The sequence below is a fragment of the Alexandromys fortis genome, unplaced genomic scaffold (genome assembly GCF_014885135.2).
Source record: "Alexandromys fortis isolate MF-2015 unplaced genomic scaffold, M_Fortis_MF-2015_v1.1 scaffold_23, whole genome shotgun sequence".
NCBI classification, from domain to species: Eukaryota; Metazoa; Chordata; class Mammalia; order Rodentia; family Cricetidae; genus Alexandromys; species Alexandromys fortis.
The window spans coordinates 15,044,756-15,060,473 of record NW_026067907.1 but is presented as its reverse complement, the minus strand read 5'-3'; the positions used below and the strand labels follow the sequence as shown (position 1 = coordinate 15,060,473).

Here is a 15,718-nt window from a genome sequence, read left to right as displayed (position 1 = left end):
TTTTCCTTAGTTATGATAAGAGATAAAATAGATATAAATATTGTAACTGTGATTCTTACTTGATAACTGTTTTGTTATATGTAATTTTACTATGTTAAAGTTAAAGCCTTTCTTTTTTGTTTAAACAGAAAAAGGGGAAATGATGTGGGAGTGATTTCTTATTAATAAAGAAACTGCCTTGGCCCATTTTATTGGATAGAAAATTAGGTAGGCGGAGTATACAGAAGAGAATTCTGGGAAAAAGAAGCTGAAGGAGTCGCCATGTTTCTCCTGCTCCAGACAGACGCAGGTTAAGATCCTCTCTGGTAAGCCAGCTCATGGGTTACACAGAATATTAGAAATGGGTTAGAACAATATGTAAGAGCTAGCCAATAAGGAACTGGAACTAGCCGGGCCAGGCAGTGTTTGAAAGAATACAGTTTCCGTGTAATTATTTCTGGGCATAAGCTAGCCATGCGGGCGGCTGGGTGCTGGGGACGCGGCCCCGCCGCTCCCTAATTCAACAGTGAAGTTTGTTAAATAAACTAATTTTGAAGTCTAGGGAGCCTGCCTGGCTGAACTGAAAGGAAAGTGAGAAGGCAGCTTGTTAGGGTGAGGTATGTGAGGCAAGATTTAACTGATTCATGAGAATTAAGGGTCTTTAAAAAATTAGTATTTTGTGCCAGGCATTGTAGCACACACAGTCAACTCCAATTCTGGGAGGCAGCAACAGGCTCAAGGCAAGTCTGGACTACCTACTGAAACCTAACTTTGTTTTTTGTATTTTGTTTATTAAGAGAGACTTTTACACTTATTTTGAGCTTTAAAAATATTGTAGTATAATATTTTGTCTCTTAATCACTGAGCTTTTAAAAGCATCTTTCAATTTTGTGCCAAGACAGATGCATTGCTTTCCTCTTTGTCTAAAACCTTCTGGATCTGTCCTGGCATCAAGCCTAGCTTCTCACTTGTGAGGTCAATGCAGCCCTGAAGGCGCTGCCCTGGTTTGGTACTCAGGTTAATTGTTTCTGAGCAAAGTCCTTTGCATTTTTATTTTGCACGAGGCCCCACAAATCATATAACTTGTCTTGATCATCAAAGTAAATTGTAAACTGAATGGTGAATAAAACCTGTGTTTTCTTTGCTCTGTAGGGAAAATTGCAGTTGCTGCTTGCTCTCCATCCACAGCTTCCTGTTTTTACTTTGTCATTAAATTCCTTTAATCCTGCAACAACTGGGCTCTGTCCTGGAAACTGCCTTCCTGGTCTCGCCTCTTAGAGACAATGGCTTTTCAGCTACTTTGAGCATGAGAAAAGGCTCATTGCCTCTGCCTGGAACTTTGGGAAACTGGTTGGCTCTGTGATTCATCAGAAATAAGAAAAACAAACACTGTAAATGGAGAACTTGGAAAACAGGTGGGCACCATCTCCCTACCCACGAGAAAGAGTTTAAGAGGAAATTTGTTTATGGGATGGGGCTTTAAAAGGCGACCTGGGGAATTTAGTGCAGACGTAAATAAACAACTCTTCCTTGGATTGCATTAGTCTTCAGAATAAATATATTAACCAACTTCAGTCAAATTCTCTCTAGAATCTGACCTTGACAAGACCCAGTGCCCTCTGGTTGCTGCTCCTGTCCCTCCCCATAACAGCAGGCAGTTTCTCTCTGGCCGCTTACCCCAAATCAGGCAGACCTTTCTCTCCCAAGAACTGAAGGTAAACAGAAGCCTGTTAGGATTCCTCAGCACTGCAGGGCCAACCCGGAAAAAACCCGCAGTCAGTAGACACCAATCTTGCCTTTTTACTCTATAGTCATCCGGTCCCAGATCCAAACACTCTTCTGTGACACCCCCCCCGGGGGGGGGCTGAACTGTGCCTCTGCCACAATAGCTCAGGTCTGTACTCACTTCCCTTTAAGTGTAGACACAAACCGATAAATTTGCCCAGACCCCATGGACCTCCTGGGCTCCAGCAGGCAGGCAGAAGGGAAAGTTTGGCTCCCTGGGTCCTCTCTCCTAACCCGAGGGTTTGAGTTTTCCCCACCTTCTATCTTTCTTTTTGTCCCTATCCTGCCCCAGTCTTCTTTGTGAAACATTTCCTGAGTGTGATTTAAATAATTATCATTTAAATATCTTAGTACAGACCACACAGAAAGCAGTCTAGCAAGGCAAGGGTTAAAATGATACTGAGGGGAGGTTCAGTAAAGCATTTCATAGTACTTGGAAGAAAGATTTTTTTTGTTTTGTTTTGTTTTTTAATTCTTACGTCAGTAGCTTTGGCAGACTAAGCCAAACATGTTCAAAAATTTTTTTTTAATAGCTACTAAATCACATTCTTGGTACAGGGGTGTCAGTGGGAGAGTGGCCTCTACACCTCAACAGGGCAAAACAGTAGAGCTACTCCTGAAGATGCAGGAGCTGGAGAACCAGTGACCCCACCCTTGCTCATCACTCCAAAGGGTGAACTAGGAGCAAAGCTGGAGAACTCACCCTGGTGCTGAAGACGGGGGAGCGCTGACCAGATGACCAACAGCGCAACTACTCAGACCCAGAACCAGGGCTAATGGTTGGCCCACCCCAACATCCACGCCATCTGTGATCTGCTGGAAGGTGAGGGGGTCTTGTGGACCCAGGGCTACAAGATCTCCACAGCACAGGGCAGCAAAGGGATGTCCAGGAAGAGTCCCTGTGAGGGTCCAGTGTCAGTAGTGTGGCAGAGACGAGGGGCCTCTAGCCAATGATTCCGTGCAATGAATGTCTGCCTGTAAAGATGTATGGATAAAGGGGTTTACTGCATGACCCCCTGTGTTACATTGCAGTTTCCATGACAAGAGTTTCCCTTTCTCCCCATCTCTTTTTTTTTCTTTTCCTTTTTTTAAACTTAAATTTTGATTTGTTTTATTTGGGGAGGTGTTAAAGGGGCAGAGGGTGGAGGCAACGGTACGGAAGATGCATGGATCGGCTCGCATGATGTGAAAGGCACAAAGAACAAATAAAAAAGAAAGTTAAATGATTTTCCTCCTTATGAGAAGGGCTGTTCTGAATGACTTATAAATGCCCAGGTCTTTAGCTCTATATAATGACACGATTCTTTTTATTTAGCAGAAAATAAAAATGAGTTTCAGAATGGGCAAGTTCATAGATATAAAGTGATAGGCACCCATACATAAGTCTGTATGATTTTAAATGCATATCTTTTCTCTTCTGCCATTCTTTTTCCTGTTATTTTCTCTAAAGCTTGGTGTTAGATTGTGGGGGAGGGTTATAGATCCTTCATAATTTCCCCCTTTTATTGTAAGGCAGGGGGCCTTGAAGCATTTTGGCAGAAAGCTATCTAACCTCTTGTGAAACTTATTATTACCTAAAGGTGTCAGGGGGAATACATCCATCAAGCACCCTCTGACGTTTCAAGTAACACAACCCTTCAGAGTTACCCTTAACCTTCATGGAGTGTTTACCACATGCCAGGCTGTTCCAGACTCTTCTCATTGTGTCCTATTTCACCTTCACGGGCACTGTGAGGTAGTACTGGTATTTCTTCAGATTTATACACAAGTGAAGAAACAGATTTAGAGATAAGGAACAGATAAGGCTGAACCCAGCTAGTCTATTCCACATGTCCTCATCTACTACAAAGAAAAGTTGGTGTCTTTGGACATCAGCTGCAACATAAAACAGCTGTAACACAAAGATTAAGATTTACTATGATAAACATTTTTGTTCATAAAATTTGTAAGTCTGATTACTTCTTGGAATCAAACTTAAGAAAATAGAAGTACTGGGAGTAAGACTGTACTATTGTATATTAATTTTTGCTGGTATTCTATGTCATTGGATATTTGACCTCATTTGAGCTTAGCTGTTTAAAGGGACACACATTGTCTGCCAAATCACTACTGGATTTTCATCTGCTCAGTATATGAGAAGAATCAGATGTGTGAAAAAAGGAAAGAGATTGCCTTGCATGGGTCTGAAGCCTGAAACTCAACCATTTGCTAAGTGAAGATAATCTTCTTTTGGTAACATGTGAATAATAATGACTACCTCAGATGACTGTTGTAAGGGTTTAATTACACTAATAACTGTCAAATGCTCAATATTATGCCAAAGAAAGTATCAAATAAGAAACAGATACTAATATCAATGTTGTTCCTGTTATTTTAAACTTTATAAATACAAATAGAATAAGTCAATTTTAACTAGAAAACATCTGTAAACCAAAACTGTATATAATGCAGTTAGCCCAGTGAACCACACAGCCCAACAGAGTGCACCTTCAGCATGCTCAAACCTTACAGTTGGCTTTCTGTTAGGCAAAAGTTTACATTATAGTATTAAATATCTTCCGTGATTTATTGAGCAATATACTGAAGAGACAAGGAACAGTGTAGTTTTTTCATGCCTACAAAAAAGTGGGAAGTATTAAACTTAGGATTATATAACAGAGCTCCTCAGCTGTTGCCGCTCGTCAGATGTGGATGACACATTGTTATTGTTGGTTTCCCTGATAGGAGGGAGAGGCACCTCATGTTTAATAGAAATATCAGAACTGAAGTAGTACTTTTGAATGTACCCCCACGGAAACCCTTATCTGACTTCTGGAGAATTTTGCACAAGCAACATTTTTAACCTTTTGATTTTGTTTAAAGGGGATCTTAGTGCTGAAGAGCTGGTGAAGTGTTACTGGGTTGTAAAACAGTCATTGTTCTTCTGTTTCTAAAGTGATAGACACCATATGTAGGTCTGTATGGTTTTAAATCGATATGTCGTCTCTTTCCCCCTGTTATTTTCTTCTGTTTGAGGATAATTTTGTTTGAAAAAAAAAATAGACTCTTCGTAGTTCTCCTCTGTTGTTAAAACACAGAGGCCCTGAGGTTTTTGGGTAGTGAGCTTCATGAGAGCAGAGTGTGCTATGATGGCTATGTGATTTGGGTTAGTGAGTGCAGCTAAAATGCAGTCACCATGCTGAATTCTAAAAGGGTAAATTTTAAAAGTCAGATTGTTGGAACAAAAGATACCAATGCTAATGATAAGAGTTACATGTCTTGGGCCTAGAGAGATGCCTCAGTAGCTATGTGTAAATACAGCTCTAGGGCGATCTGGTGCTCTGCCCTGCATGGGCACGTAAGCTTATGTACACACACACACACACACACACACACACTATATATATATATATATATATATATATATATATATATATATATATATAGAGAGAGAGAGAGAGAGAGAGAGAGAGAGAGAGAGAGAGATGATAAGGAACAGAGTAAGGCTAAACCCAGCTAGTCTTTATATATATATAAGAGTTTCATATCTCCAAGGCTTCTGGATTGGATCATCAAATAAATAGCTAGCAGGGAGTTAGGCACCTGGAACTCCAGCATGGTCTTCCCCATGTTTGACTCCAGCATGTAGTGATAGGCTCCGACACTCGTGCTGGGGTCGTCTGCATCATCTAAAGTGCCCTTGGGAAGGAAATCAAACAAAGAAACAAAATGTCAATAATAATTCCTTCCCTTCTTTGAATGAGTAGGACCTAATGCTATTATTGGCCTAAAGATTCTGGATAAAATACTTAATCTCATTTACAATGACTCAAATAACGAGTGTTTTATAGTCAACTTAAATGTGACTTTTGCTTAAAATGCTAGCAGATCGTAGAACTACTGATAGAATAAGAATCCCAAAGCAGGAATTCCCTTTTCTTCTTTTAGGATCTTTTGTCAGTGATGCTTTAATGCTTATGTGGCTGTTCTCCATGACTGTCACTGTGGTTTACTGGAATCTTACAACATTGATCTTATCCTGATTTCAGGTAAGACTGCATAATAGAAATTGAAAGAACTTTACAGGCGTGTGGCCCATTCCTTCCTGCCTGCTTGATTCTTAAAGGGAATTAAGCTGTTGCTGACTGCATGAGTATTGGTTTGTATACATTTTTAATATATATATATATATATATTACTTAATATTTAAGAAGCAAGGTAGGTGACAGGTAGAAATGAGATTCTTTTTAGCTTGGTTGTGAGGAACAACACTAAGCAGCAAACCCAAGCTCTGGAATGGTATTCAGGCTTCCTTCAGTATCCCATGACCTTGGATTCCCAGGATGGTGAGCAATGGCAGCATGTGAGACTGCACAAACAGCTGTCAGCATCAGGCAGCAGGAGATGTATAGCTTCAAATGCAATAACATTAACACACTGCTCCTGAAATATTTACGTTGGCCTTTTAAAATATCCTAGGGGAAATCCATCCAGAAGCCTGCAAGCCACACATATCTCTCTCGTTAGAAATTTCCACCAAAAAATGACAAATTACATTTACATTGAGGGCCCTTCCTTGCTCCTAAGTAAATTCCACATGTATATAAATCAGGCATCATTTTCCTAACTTCTCTTCCTCAAAGGTACTTGAATTTACAGGGCCAGAAAAAAAAAAGCTTGCTTTTATGTTCAGAGCAGATATAGTGCAGACCTCCCCACTTCCTCCCAGCTAGGCTACTAGTCCCACTGGCCTGCTGCCCCAGCTCTGCTCCGAGTGATAAGGCAAAAGGATCCCTAACAGTCTCATCATCTCCTTCATGAGCCGCTGCCCAGTAAAGACAGAGACTGTCACTTCAGCTCAGGAAGAAAAACAAAGGGAGGGGATGCTGGCACAACGGCCTTTAATCCCAGGACTCACTCAGGAGGCAGAAGCAGGCAGATTTCTATGAGTTTGAAGCCAGCCTGGTCTACATAAGTGAGTTTCAGTAGCATCATGACTACATAGTATGACCCTGTCTAAAGAAAAGGGGTGGGGGGCAAGAAACAGAAGAAAAGGGACAATGTTTGTCCTCTTCTATAATTCAAACACACACAGAGAAACATCTGCTATACGTGGGGTTCAGGGCGGCTTACAGTTGGAGATACTGGACAGGAATTCTCAACCATTTATTGGACAAATAAATATCTAGTACTGTATTGCTGAGAAATTTTCCTATTTAAATTTCTAAGGCACATTTTATTATTTTCATTTATCTTTCAAAGCATTTAATTGTATCTGTCACGGAAAGTTTCAAAGGTTACCAGAAGATGTAGACCGCTAGAAACCATGATTATTGAACACACAGAGCTGTCAAAGCAGCCGATAGTTTCTTACACTATCAACTGCAAGGCTGCATACTGGCTGGGGAATTATTATTTACAGCAAGAAGAACTTAAAATACTTAGCATAATTAGTTAAGTTTGGAGAAATTAGAGCTAATTTTTTACTAGATTATAAATCATTTTTCAACCGCATACATTTTTGGACCCTGAAAAATATCTATAACCCTCAAAAAGCAAACATTGAAATCAGTGTGATCATGTGATCTTCCTCAGTCTGAAAGTTAATCGATTTTGATCCTGGCATATCAAGAGTATTAACAAGATACACAGTGGGGAACCACTTTCACTTTCATAATTTCTAATCTAAGGATTCATTTTGCTAAACTTTAATGAGTAGGTGGGCAAAAATTTAACCTGAATATTGTTGAAATGGGGAATTTGCTGACTTTGATATTTCCCAAGATTCAAATGTTCTCATGTTCCCACCTCTCGCCTCCCTTCGGTACTCACACTGGTGGAGGCTACTGCTTCCTGAACACTCTCCATGATGAATTCCTTGGTGATCCTTCGGGAGGGCAGCTCGTTGAAGAGAGAGTTGATGAGCGCCACTTTAGCGGCATCCCGCCTGGCCTCAGCTCTACTCAAGCAGCACTTGAAGAGAAAGGAGAGGCAGTTATTAGAGAAGTCAGCATCTTACCATTCCAACACTGCAGCCGCGGACCTCTGTGTACTTCTGCCATATACATTTACATGGGCTCTCTCTGTGCCTCAGTGTCCTTCTTAGTAAAATAATAGTAGGATTGAAGTTGAAATTGATTAATTGATATGAAAAAAGCACCAAGAATGGTTATGATACATCATCATGGTCCATGAAAGAACGTCAGTCACATTTACCATTATGGTGGTTGTATGAATATACATGTTAGGGAAAGGATACTACTGCCAGTACATACTGTTTTAACTTTTCCAGCATTTGTTCCTCACCTTTCTTCTAGCAATAGTTCCCTACTTTCCTTGAGGGTTGCCCTTTACACTTATAGGCATACATATATAGTTTGTGTAGAAATCAAAACCATTTGCTTTTTCAAAGTTAGGGGCCACAGACAGTCTATGCTCAGTAACTTATTAAATGTATTATATTTCAAGCCTGGCACGGTGACAACCCCTTGTAATCCCGGTACTTTCAAGGCTGAAGTTATGATGTTTTGAGGCGAACCTAGGCCAGAGAGGGACTGTAGAGATTTAGCTCAGTTGTGGAGTACTTCCTTAGATGCACAAGGCCCTCCCAGTGCTCCCAGTGTAACATTAGTCTCTGTCCTCCAAGCCTGATTCCCTCATTGTTCACAGGCGCTTGCCCGAGTATCTTGCTTCCATTCAGTTCATTCTCTCTCTTTTCCTAATACTTAAAAGTTCCCAATCTTTGAGTTGAGGTAGAAGTCCTATAAGAGCTAGAATAAAGCCATACCTTTAGAGCATTTGAGAGATGATAACTGCTCTCCAAGAGGCTCCTATGAACACAGAGCTACAGACACTAAGGTTCCTAGTAGGAAACTACTCTTGTGAAAAGAAGTCCAGGCCCAAGACAAGTCGATGGGGTAGCCACGGAGCCCAGGCTTGTAAGATCTAGTCCACCTAAGTTTGGGGGGCTATTTCCTTATACGCAGCTTCTTCTACCTAAATGTGAGGCTTTCAGAAACATGACTATACATGGTGTGAAAGGATAAAAGTATTGAGGGCCTCACTTCATTTTTCAGTTTCATAGTCTCAAATCCTTGTGTGCGTTCACACTCTACCCCACACTAACCTTTCTGCCCTGTCCCCAGGTGCTTCAATACAACCTTGTATCATTTAGAGCCCACTTCCAAAAACCCAGTTTGAATCCCTGAGATCAGGTTCCCAGTCTCCAAACGCTCCAAATATCATGAATGCTCTAGTGTAAGAATCATGTAGGTAGCAACTGATCACTTTTTTTTACTTCTCCCCAAACTTTTTTTTTTTTTTTGGTATTTTTGCATGCTTCTTCAATAGTCATTATAACATCTAAACCAGGATCAGTGCTTTGATTTGAGATGCTTGTGTACCATCAGGGCATGGAAAAAATAGTAATCATAAAGACTTTTAAAACAGTGGGGCAAGGTGTGTGTGTGTGTGTGTGTGTGAGAGAGAGAGAGAGAGAGAGAGAGAGAGAGAGAGAGAGAGAGAGAGACAGACCAGGGACAGAGGAAGTTTAAGTTCCAGAACATCAGTTTACTTTAATGTAATTATTTGCTGGTCTTTTGCCTGCTGTCTCCTCCTGCATGCTCTAATTGTTAGATAATTTTCTTTGTGTTCATTACCTATTACATAATTTTTTTGCATCCCTTCCTATTACAATTTACTGAATGAATAACAGGCTGACACATAGGAAACTTGGTAGAAAATCAATAAAACACCTGAAAAATGTGCAAGAAATTATTTCAAGAATAAATATATATACTACTTTTTCTTTAAAAGTACTATTTTTATATACTTTATATAGTATTTTAATTTGGCAGTATGAAAATATATTAAGCCTGGACTAATATTCATAAGGATAAGTGGATTTAGGCTCTGATATGAACATTTTTCTCAATATATAAGTTATATTTATTATTCTTTGAAAAGAATAAACTCCTATTAAAAAGAAAAGGTTTTGCCAATATTACAAAACATCTATAACAGCAGCTCATTTTAATAGCAGCTTTACTTTGCAAAATCTACAACAGAGTTTTGGGACTTTAGAATTTAGGAAATAAGATACGGGTCAGGGTACTCTTAAACTCTTAGAAAATATCTTTGTCTAAATAATAGCAATTTAAGAAAACTTTCGAGGGGGGGAGACAAAGTAAACACTGCCTAGTTAAAAGAAGCAATCTATTTAAGTAAGAGCAGCTAAGTACTAGATCAAAGGCAGCATGTCCATTTACAGCCCCATGGTACTGTCTCACAGATCAAAGAATAGCCAGGCAGGCAGGCAACACACAGGGCCTTTACCAGGGAAGCATGGAAGAGGAAGGTGGAGACTCAGCTAATCTCAAGATGTAAAAGCAGACACCTGTCTTTACTTATTTTATTGTTTCAGGGTATTGGAGGGTTTTTTTTTTCCCTTCCAATGGGGAGAAAGTGTGCCTGTTAATAAGTACATAAAATAAAATCAGTTCTGAGACATCAAAGAACTTTTCTTCATATTGATCTTTTTATTTCTGAACGACAATCACTTCAGAATGAATGTCTATAATGTCAGCCAGCTGCTTTCTTCTGAAACTACAAATCCAAGCCAGTAAAACTGCTGCCCGTTTTGCTTTTTAGAGGTTTAAGGAGAACCTTTCACCCATAGGAACATATACTTGGCCAAGCAATTTAGCTCATTTGCAGTCTGCTTGGAATATCAAAATAACAATCTGGATGCTCCTATAAGAACACACACCTTCAGAGTCATCACCAAACAATGGGAACTGTAAAGAAATAAATATGGCAAGTTAAAGGGCATTTTATTGTTTCCAAACTGGTTACCAAGGACATCAGATGGGAGTAAGTAAAGAATGATGCTATTTCAAAGCAGCTTCCAACTAGAATTAGACTTCACTGTATGGTTTACTCTTGCTATTTTCCCCCCAGACCTCATCATAAATACAAATCTGTAAACTGTACCTTATGTGCTGACCATTCTTACTTGCTAACACACAGAGACAGCTTTCATCCTTTGCATTCTATGAAAGTTCTGAGCTTGAATATTAAACAGTCAAAATCTTTAGAAAAGTCAGCTGCGGACTTCTTAGGCATGTGAACTAGATGCTTTGTGAGTGGCCAGCAGACCCCACCAGATATTTCTCTTGCTACTCAGGTGTCTTTTATTTACTAGTAGATTATAAACTATTATAGTCATTAATGCCTTCTAATAATAAAGCAAAAAATGAAAATACTCTCCTCCCTGATAACCCTTCTTCTGCAAAAAATACCCACTTACCCACCCAAAAAAAATCCACACAGAATGCTGTAATGCTTGGGAAAGCCATTTAAAGGCAATGGTGGGTCAAAAAGAAAATGCCCTCAGTGGTCCATTCCTTTTCCCAGCATTCACATCTTCACCGAGGTCGCTCGACTCTGTAGGAGTGTTAGTCAATGGAACATGGCAGAAGTGATAGTGTATTTCTGTAATATTGGTTTATAAATTCCCCGTTTGCCTTTTCTCTGATTACCTTCATGAAGAAAAGTTAGCCAATGTATGTAAGCAACCCTATGGAAAGGCACACATGACCAGGAAAAAACCTGAGGTCAATAGCCATCTTGGAGGGGTTGAAGGATACCCAATCCAATCTTTAGATGACAGTTTGACTGCCGCCTTCAGCAGGTGGGGAGCCAGAAATGCCCAGATTCCAGAGTCCTTAACATGTGTGTAAGTTTTGAAACAATTTATTATACAACAAAAGATAACTATTACAGAGTCTTCACTTGCACTTTTGGAAGAGAGCTCAGTATCTGAGATCTTATTGCTGACCCTCAGTGCTTTGGTCCTGTGCTAAGCATTTTATGGTTAATATCATGTCTAGTTATCACAACAATTCTATGAGGTTGGTTTTTATTATTATTACTCTTATTTTATAATTGTGGAAGCATAGACTTTATAAACGTTATGCACTCCAAGGTTATGGAACTTAAAAAAAATAAACAAATAAATATTCTCTCTCAAGTATATCTAACCAGTAATTTATTTTGTGCTTCATCAGAATCCTAACTCAAATCTTCAGATGAGTGAGTCACTGTGAACGGTATGCATGGTTGTGTTCTGTGTGGGGGCTACTGATTTCAGGCACATTTGTACCATGGAACGGGCCTGGAGAACAATCTATGGGAGAATTCATTTAGAGGAAAGGGGAAAGTTTAGGGAGTTGGTTCTTCCTTCTATCGTAGGTACCAGAGAGTCAACATCTTGGAAGCAGTTTTATCTGTTGAGCCATCTTGCTGACCAGCCTTCCACCTTATTTTTATGGGACAGGATCTTTTGCTAACTCTGAGATCACCAATTAGTTAGATTGACTTGTTTTGTTTTGTTTTCTTAAGAATGCAAAGACATTCTTGAAAGAGCTTAAATAAAATTTACAAATAAAATATTATTATAAATAAAATAATAACAGACAAATTTTTAAGTAGAAATGTCTAACAAGAAATTAGTATCATTTTAATAATTTACAAAACACTTAAAAACTGTAGGTATATCCCTTATAGGACATCTTCTCATCAGTCTGAAATAATTCATATTGAAGAGTAACTTTCATAGTGTCTGTCAATGGATTAATTTTCATCCATAACTTGTTTAAAAAAAAATAAGCAGGATGTGTGTTGAGTCAATTTTTTTCCATTTAAGAGTTTATTGAACATATATCCTAGATATGACTGGTTCTGTTGGAAAGCGTGTGGAAAGACATCAAGACAAGGAACCTAACTCTATCTTAACAGACTTCCTGAAATGATTCAGCCATGTGCTTTAAAGATTAAGAAAAAGGTTCTTTCAATCTGAAATCTATAGAGTCAAATTAAGTACACTCTACTTAGTGCCTATGGATGGCTGCTGAGGAGCTGCAAAGATGTAGCAGGCAAAATAACAGTAATGTAATAGCAAGTGTTACTTGTAACTCAAGTTGAAATGAATCTTTGCTGGAATCAAGGACAGTTTAGTGATATTTAGTTAGGGCTCACTCAACAGTAAATTGCACAAAGGGGCTCTCCCACACTAAGATTTTGCAAGTGGCAAACCAAATAAACTGACAGTGAAAGGGGAAAATCTTGTCCTAATCTTAAATGTTGTAATGTCTGTCATTCAAATGGTTGAGAACACTTTTTCTTTGCAACATGTAGTCCGAGTTTCTGCAAGCGACTTGCTGAGTTTACGTGTGCATGACCTGTGGGCTCTGGTCAGTGTTACCAACACCTCAGTTTCATTCTGACATCAAGCAAGCCTTCAACAAAAAGAATTCCACAAGCCAGGCCCTGCTGCTCTCGGTTCTTTAATGCTTTGACCTCCCGGGTCAGAGCATGAACATTCGCATGTGTTTCAATATATTGGGTGGTGGATGTAATAGCATTTGCCCCTTCCAGATGGTGACGGCTGAGCTTCCATCACTCAGGTTAACGCCACCTCTGCAGGTCAGGCTGGAGGCAAGTATGTGGAGACAATTCAAGTCTCTGTATGTGCTGAGAACAGGGGTCTTTGCTAGGCATGGGGGAGGGGACTGATTTGAGAGTCCAGTGTTCGGAGAAAATTCACCAGTTTCTGTTAGCTTAGGGGAACATTTCAAGCATATGGTGGATGGGAATGTTTTTTCATAATATAAACCACCTGCCCATCTCCTCATTTACCTCTGTTTGAAATGCTACTCTACACATGTACCTAGACCAAAGTCTCTGGTAACTATTAAATCCCAAATTACACTGGGCTCCTTCAACTCTCTCTCTCTCTCTCTCTCTCTCTCTCTCTCTCTCTCTCTCTCTCTCTCTCTCTCTCTCTCTCTCTTTCTCTCCCTCTCCCTCTCTCTCCCTTTTTTAAAGTTAAGGTGAAGACAAGATGAATCAATCAAAGCTCAAATTTTTGGCTTATTTGGAGACCAGAGAGATGAATGGCTCAGCAGTTAAGAGCACTCACTGCACTTCCAGAGGACTAAGGTTTAGTTCCCATCACCCACATCAGATGGCTCACAACCACCTGTAACTCCAGTTCCAGGGGATCCAACACCTTCTTCTGAAGTCTGAAGGCACCTGTACACATATGGCATACACTCACACAGACATACATGCACACATACTTAAATAAAAAAGAATTCTTGGGGGCTGGAGAAATGGCTCAGAGGGTAAGAGCACTAGCTGCTCTTCCAGAGATCCCGAGTTCAATTCCCAGCAACCACGTGGTGGCTCACAACCATCTGTAGTGAGACCTGGTGCCTTCCTTGCCAGCAGTACATTGTATGCTTAATAAACAAATTAAAAAAAATTCTTAAAAATTTTTCTTTTGACTTATTTTTTATTTTTATTTTATTTATTTATTAAAGATTTCTGTCTCTTCCCCACTGCCGCCTCTCCTTTCCCTTCCCCTCCCCCAACCAAATCCCCCTCCCTCGTCAGCCCAAAAAGCAATCGGGGTTCCCTGCCCTGTGGGAAGTCCAAGGACCACCCACCTCCTTCCAGGTCTAGTAAGGTGAGCATCCAAACTGCCTAGGCTCCCACAAAACCAATAGGTGCAGTAGGATCCAAAACCCATTGCCATTGTTCTTGGGTTCTCAGTAGTCCTCATTGTCCGCTATGTTCAGCGAGACCGGTTTTAACCCAGGCTTTTTCAGACCCAGGCCAGCTGGCCTTGGTGAGTTCCCGATAGAACACCCCCATTGTCTCAGTGTGTGGGTGCACCCCTCGCGGTCCTGAGTTCCTTGCTCGTGCTCTCTCTCCTTCTGCTCCTGATTTGGACCTTGAGATTTCAGTCCGGTGCTCCAATGTGGGTCTCTGTCTCTGTCTCTCTGTCTCCTTTCATCTCCTGATGAAGGTTAATGTTCAGGAGGATGCCTATATGTTTTTCTTTGGGTTCTCCTTCTTATTTAGCTTCTCTAAGAACCCGAATTATAGGCTCAATGTCCTTTATTTATGGCTAGAAACCAAATATGAGTGAGTACATCCCATGTTCCTCTTTTTGGGTCTGGCTTACCTTACTCAGGATAGTGTTTTCTATTTCCATCCATTTGCCTGCAAACTTCAAGAAGTCCTTGTTTGTTTTTTATAGTAATTTTGGTGTAAATAGATTGCATGAGAGGGATGGGAGGAAATCATGGGAAGTCAAATTTACCTGCTCAGCAACTTAGTAAGATGGTGAACATCTTCTCACAGTGTATTACAGGAGCTGTAAGACTCCTGTAGAGATACCCTGACATCCTTATTTTATCATGGGCCTTCTCTAAGTTTTCCTTTCTCTATATGCTACCATTTTCTCTGGAGGTCAAGCATCTCTATTCACTTTGTTTAATAAGGAAGAAGCAGATAAGAGTTAAGGAAATAAGGCTGGGGAATAAAGGGTCTTATTAAAACAATACACACTTCCAAGTTACATGCAAGTCATTAAAGTCTGATGATTAGCTGGCATGTCTTTCAGATGAATGCAGTATTAACTAGCCTTTCTGTCTTTAGGTCTCATTAATTATGTCAGGATGTTTTTCTGTGAAGATTTCTACCAGGAAATAACTGCTTTAGGAGTTGCTCTACCCCATAATATGTGATACATCTGAGCCTAGTACCAAAGCCAGGAAAAAAGCCAAGGATTGTTTCCAACAGAAATATTTAGTATTAAAGCAACATTGGTGTGGACAATAGTCTTGATTTTATGGCAGGAACTTCACTTCTATCTGGAGACTGAATTTTAAAATGAGGGCTTATTTGATTACTAGCAAAGAAAGCGTTGCAGTTTCATTTAGTCAAGCATATGAACTGACTAAACATTCTCTCAGTCATGGGGAAAACCTTAGTTTTATTAACTTATTTTTATTGTGACTTAGATATATCTTTACTATCTTGGATTTTGAGAAGACTCATACAATTTATAAAATTATAAAATGGTTGATATTCAGGAGGATGCCTATATGTTTTTCTTTGGGTTCTC

At 39.8% G+C, this 15,718-nt stretch overlaps 1 protein-coding gene across 1 annotated transcript in view; it reads right to left on the bottom strand.

Annotated features, from left to right (window-relative positions):
* Lix1 (limb and CNS expressed 1) overlaps positions 1 to 15,718 on the bottom strand; it is a 54,919-nt gene that overhangs the window by 11,425 nt on the left and 27,776 nt on the right. The window contains exons 3-4 of the mRNA XM_050135857.1: positions 7,576 to 7,716; positions 5,347 to 5,442 (exon numbers count right to left, since the gene is read on the bottom strand). Coding sequence (XP_049991814.1) covers positions 5,347 to 5,442; positions 7,576 to 7,716 — 237 coding nt within the window. The remainder of the gene's footprint in view (positions 1 to 5,346; positions 5,443 to 7,575; positions 7,717 to 15,718) is intronic.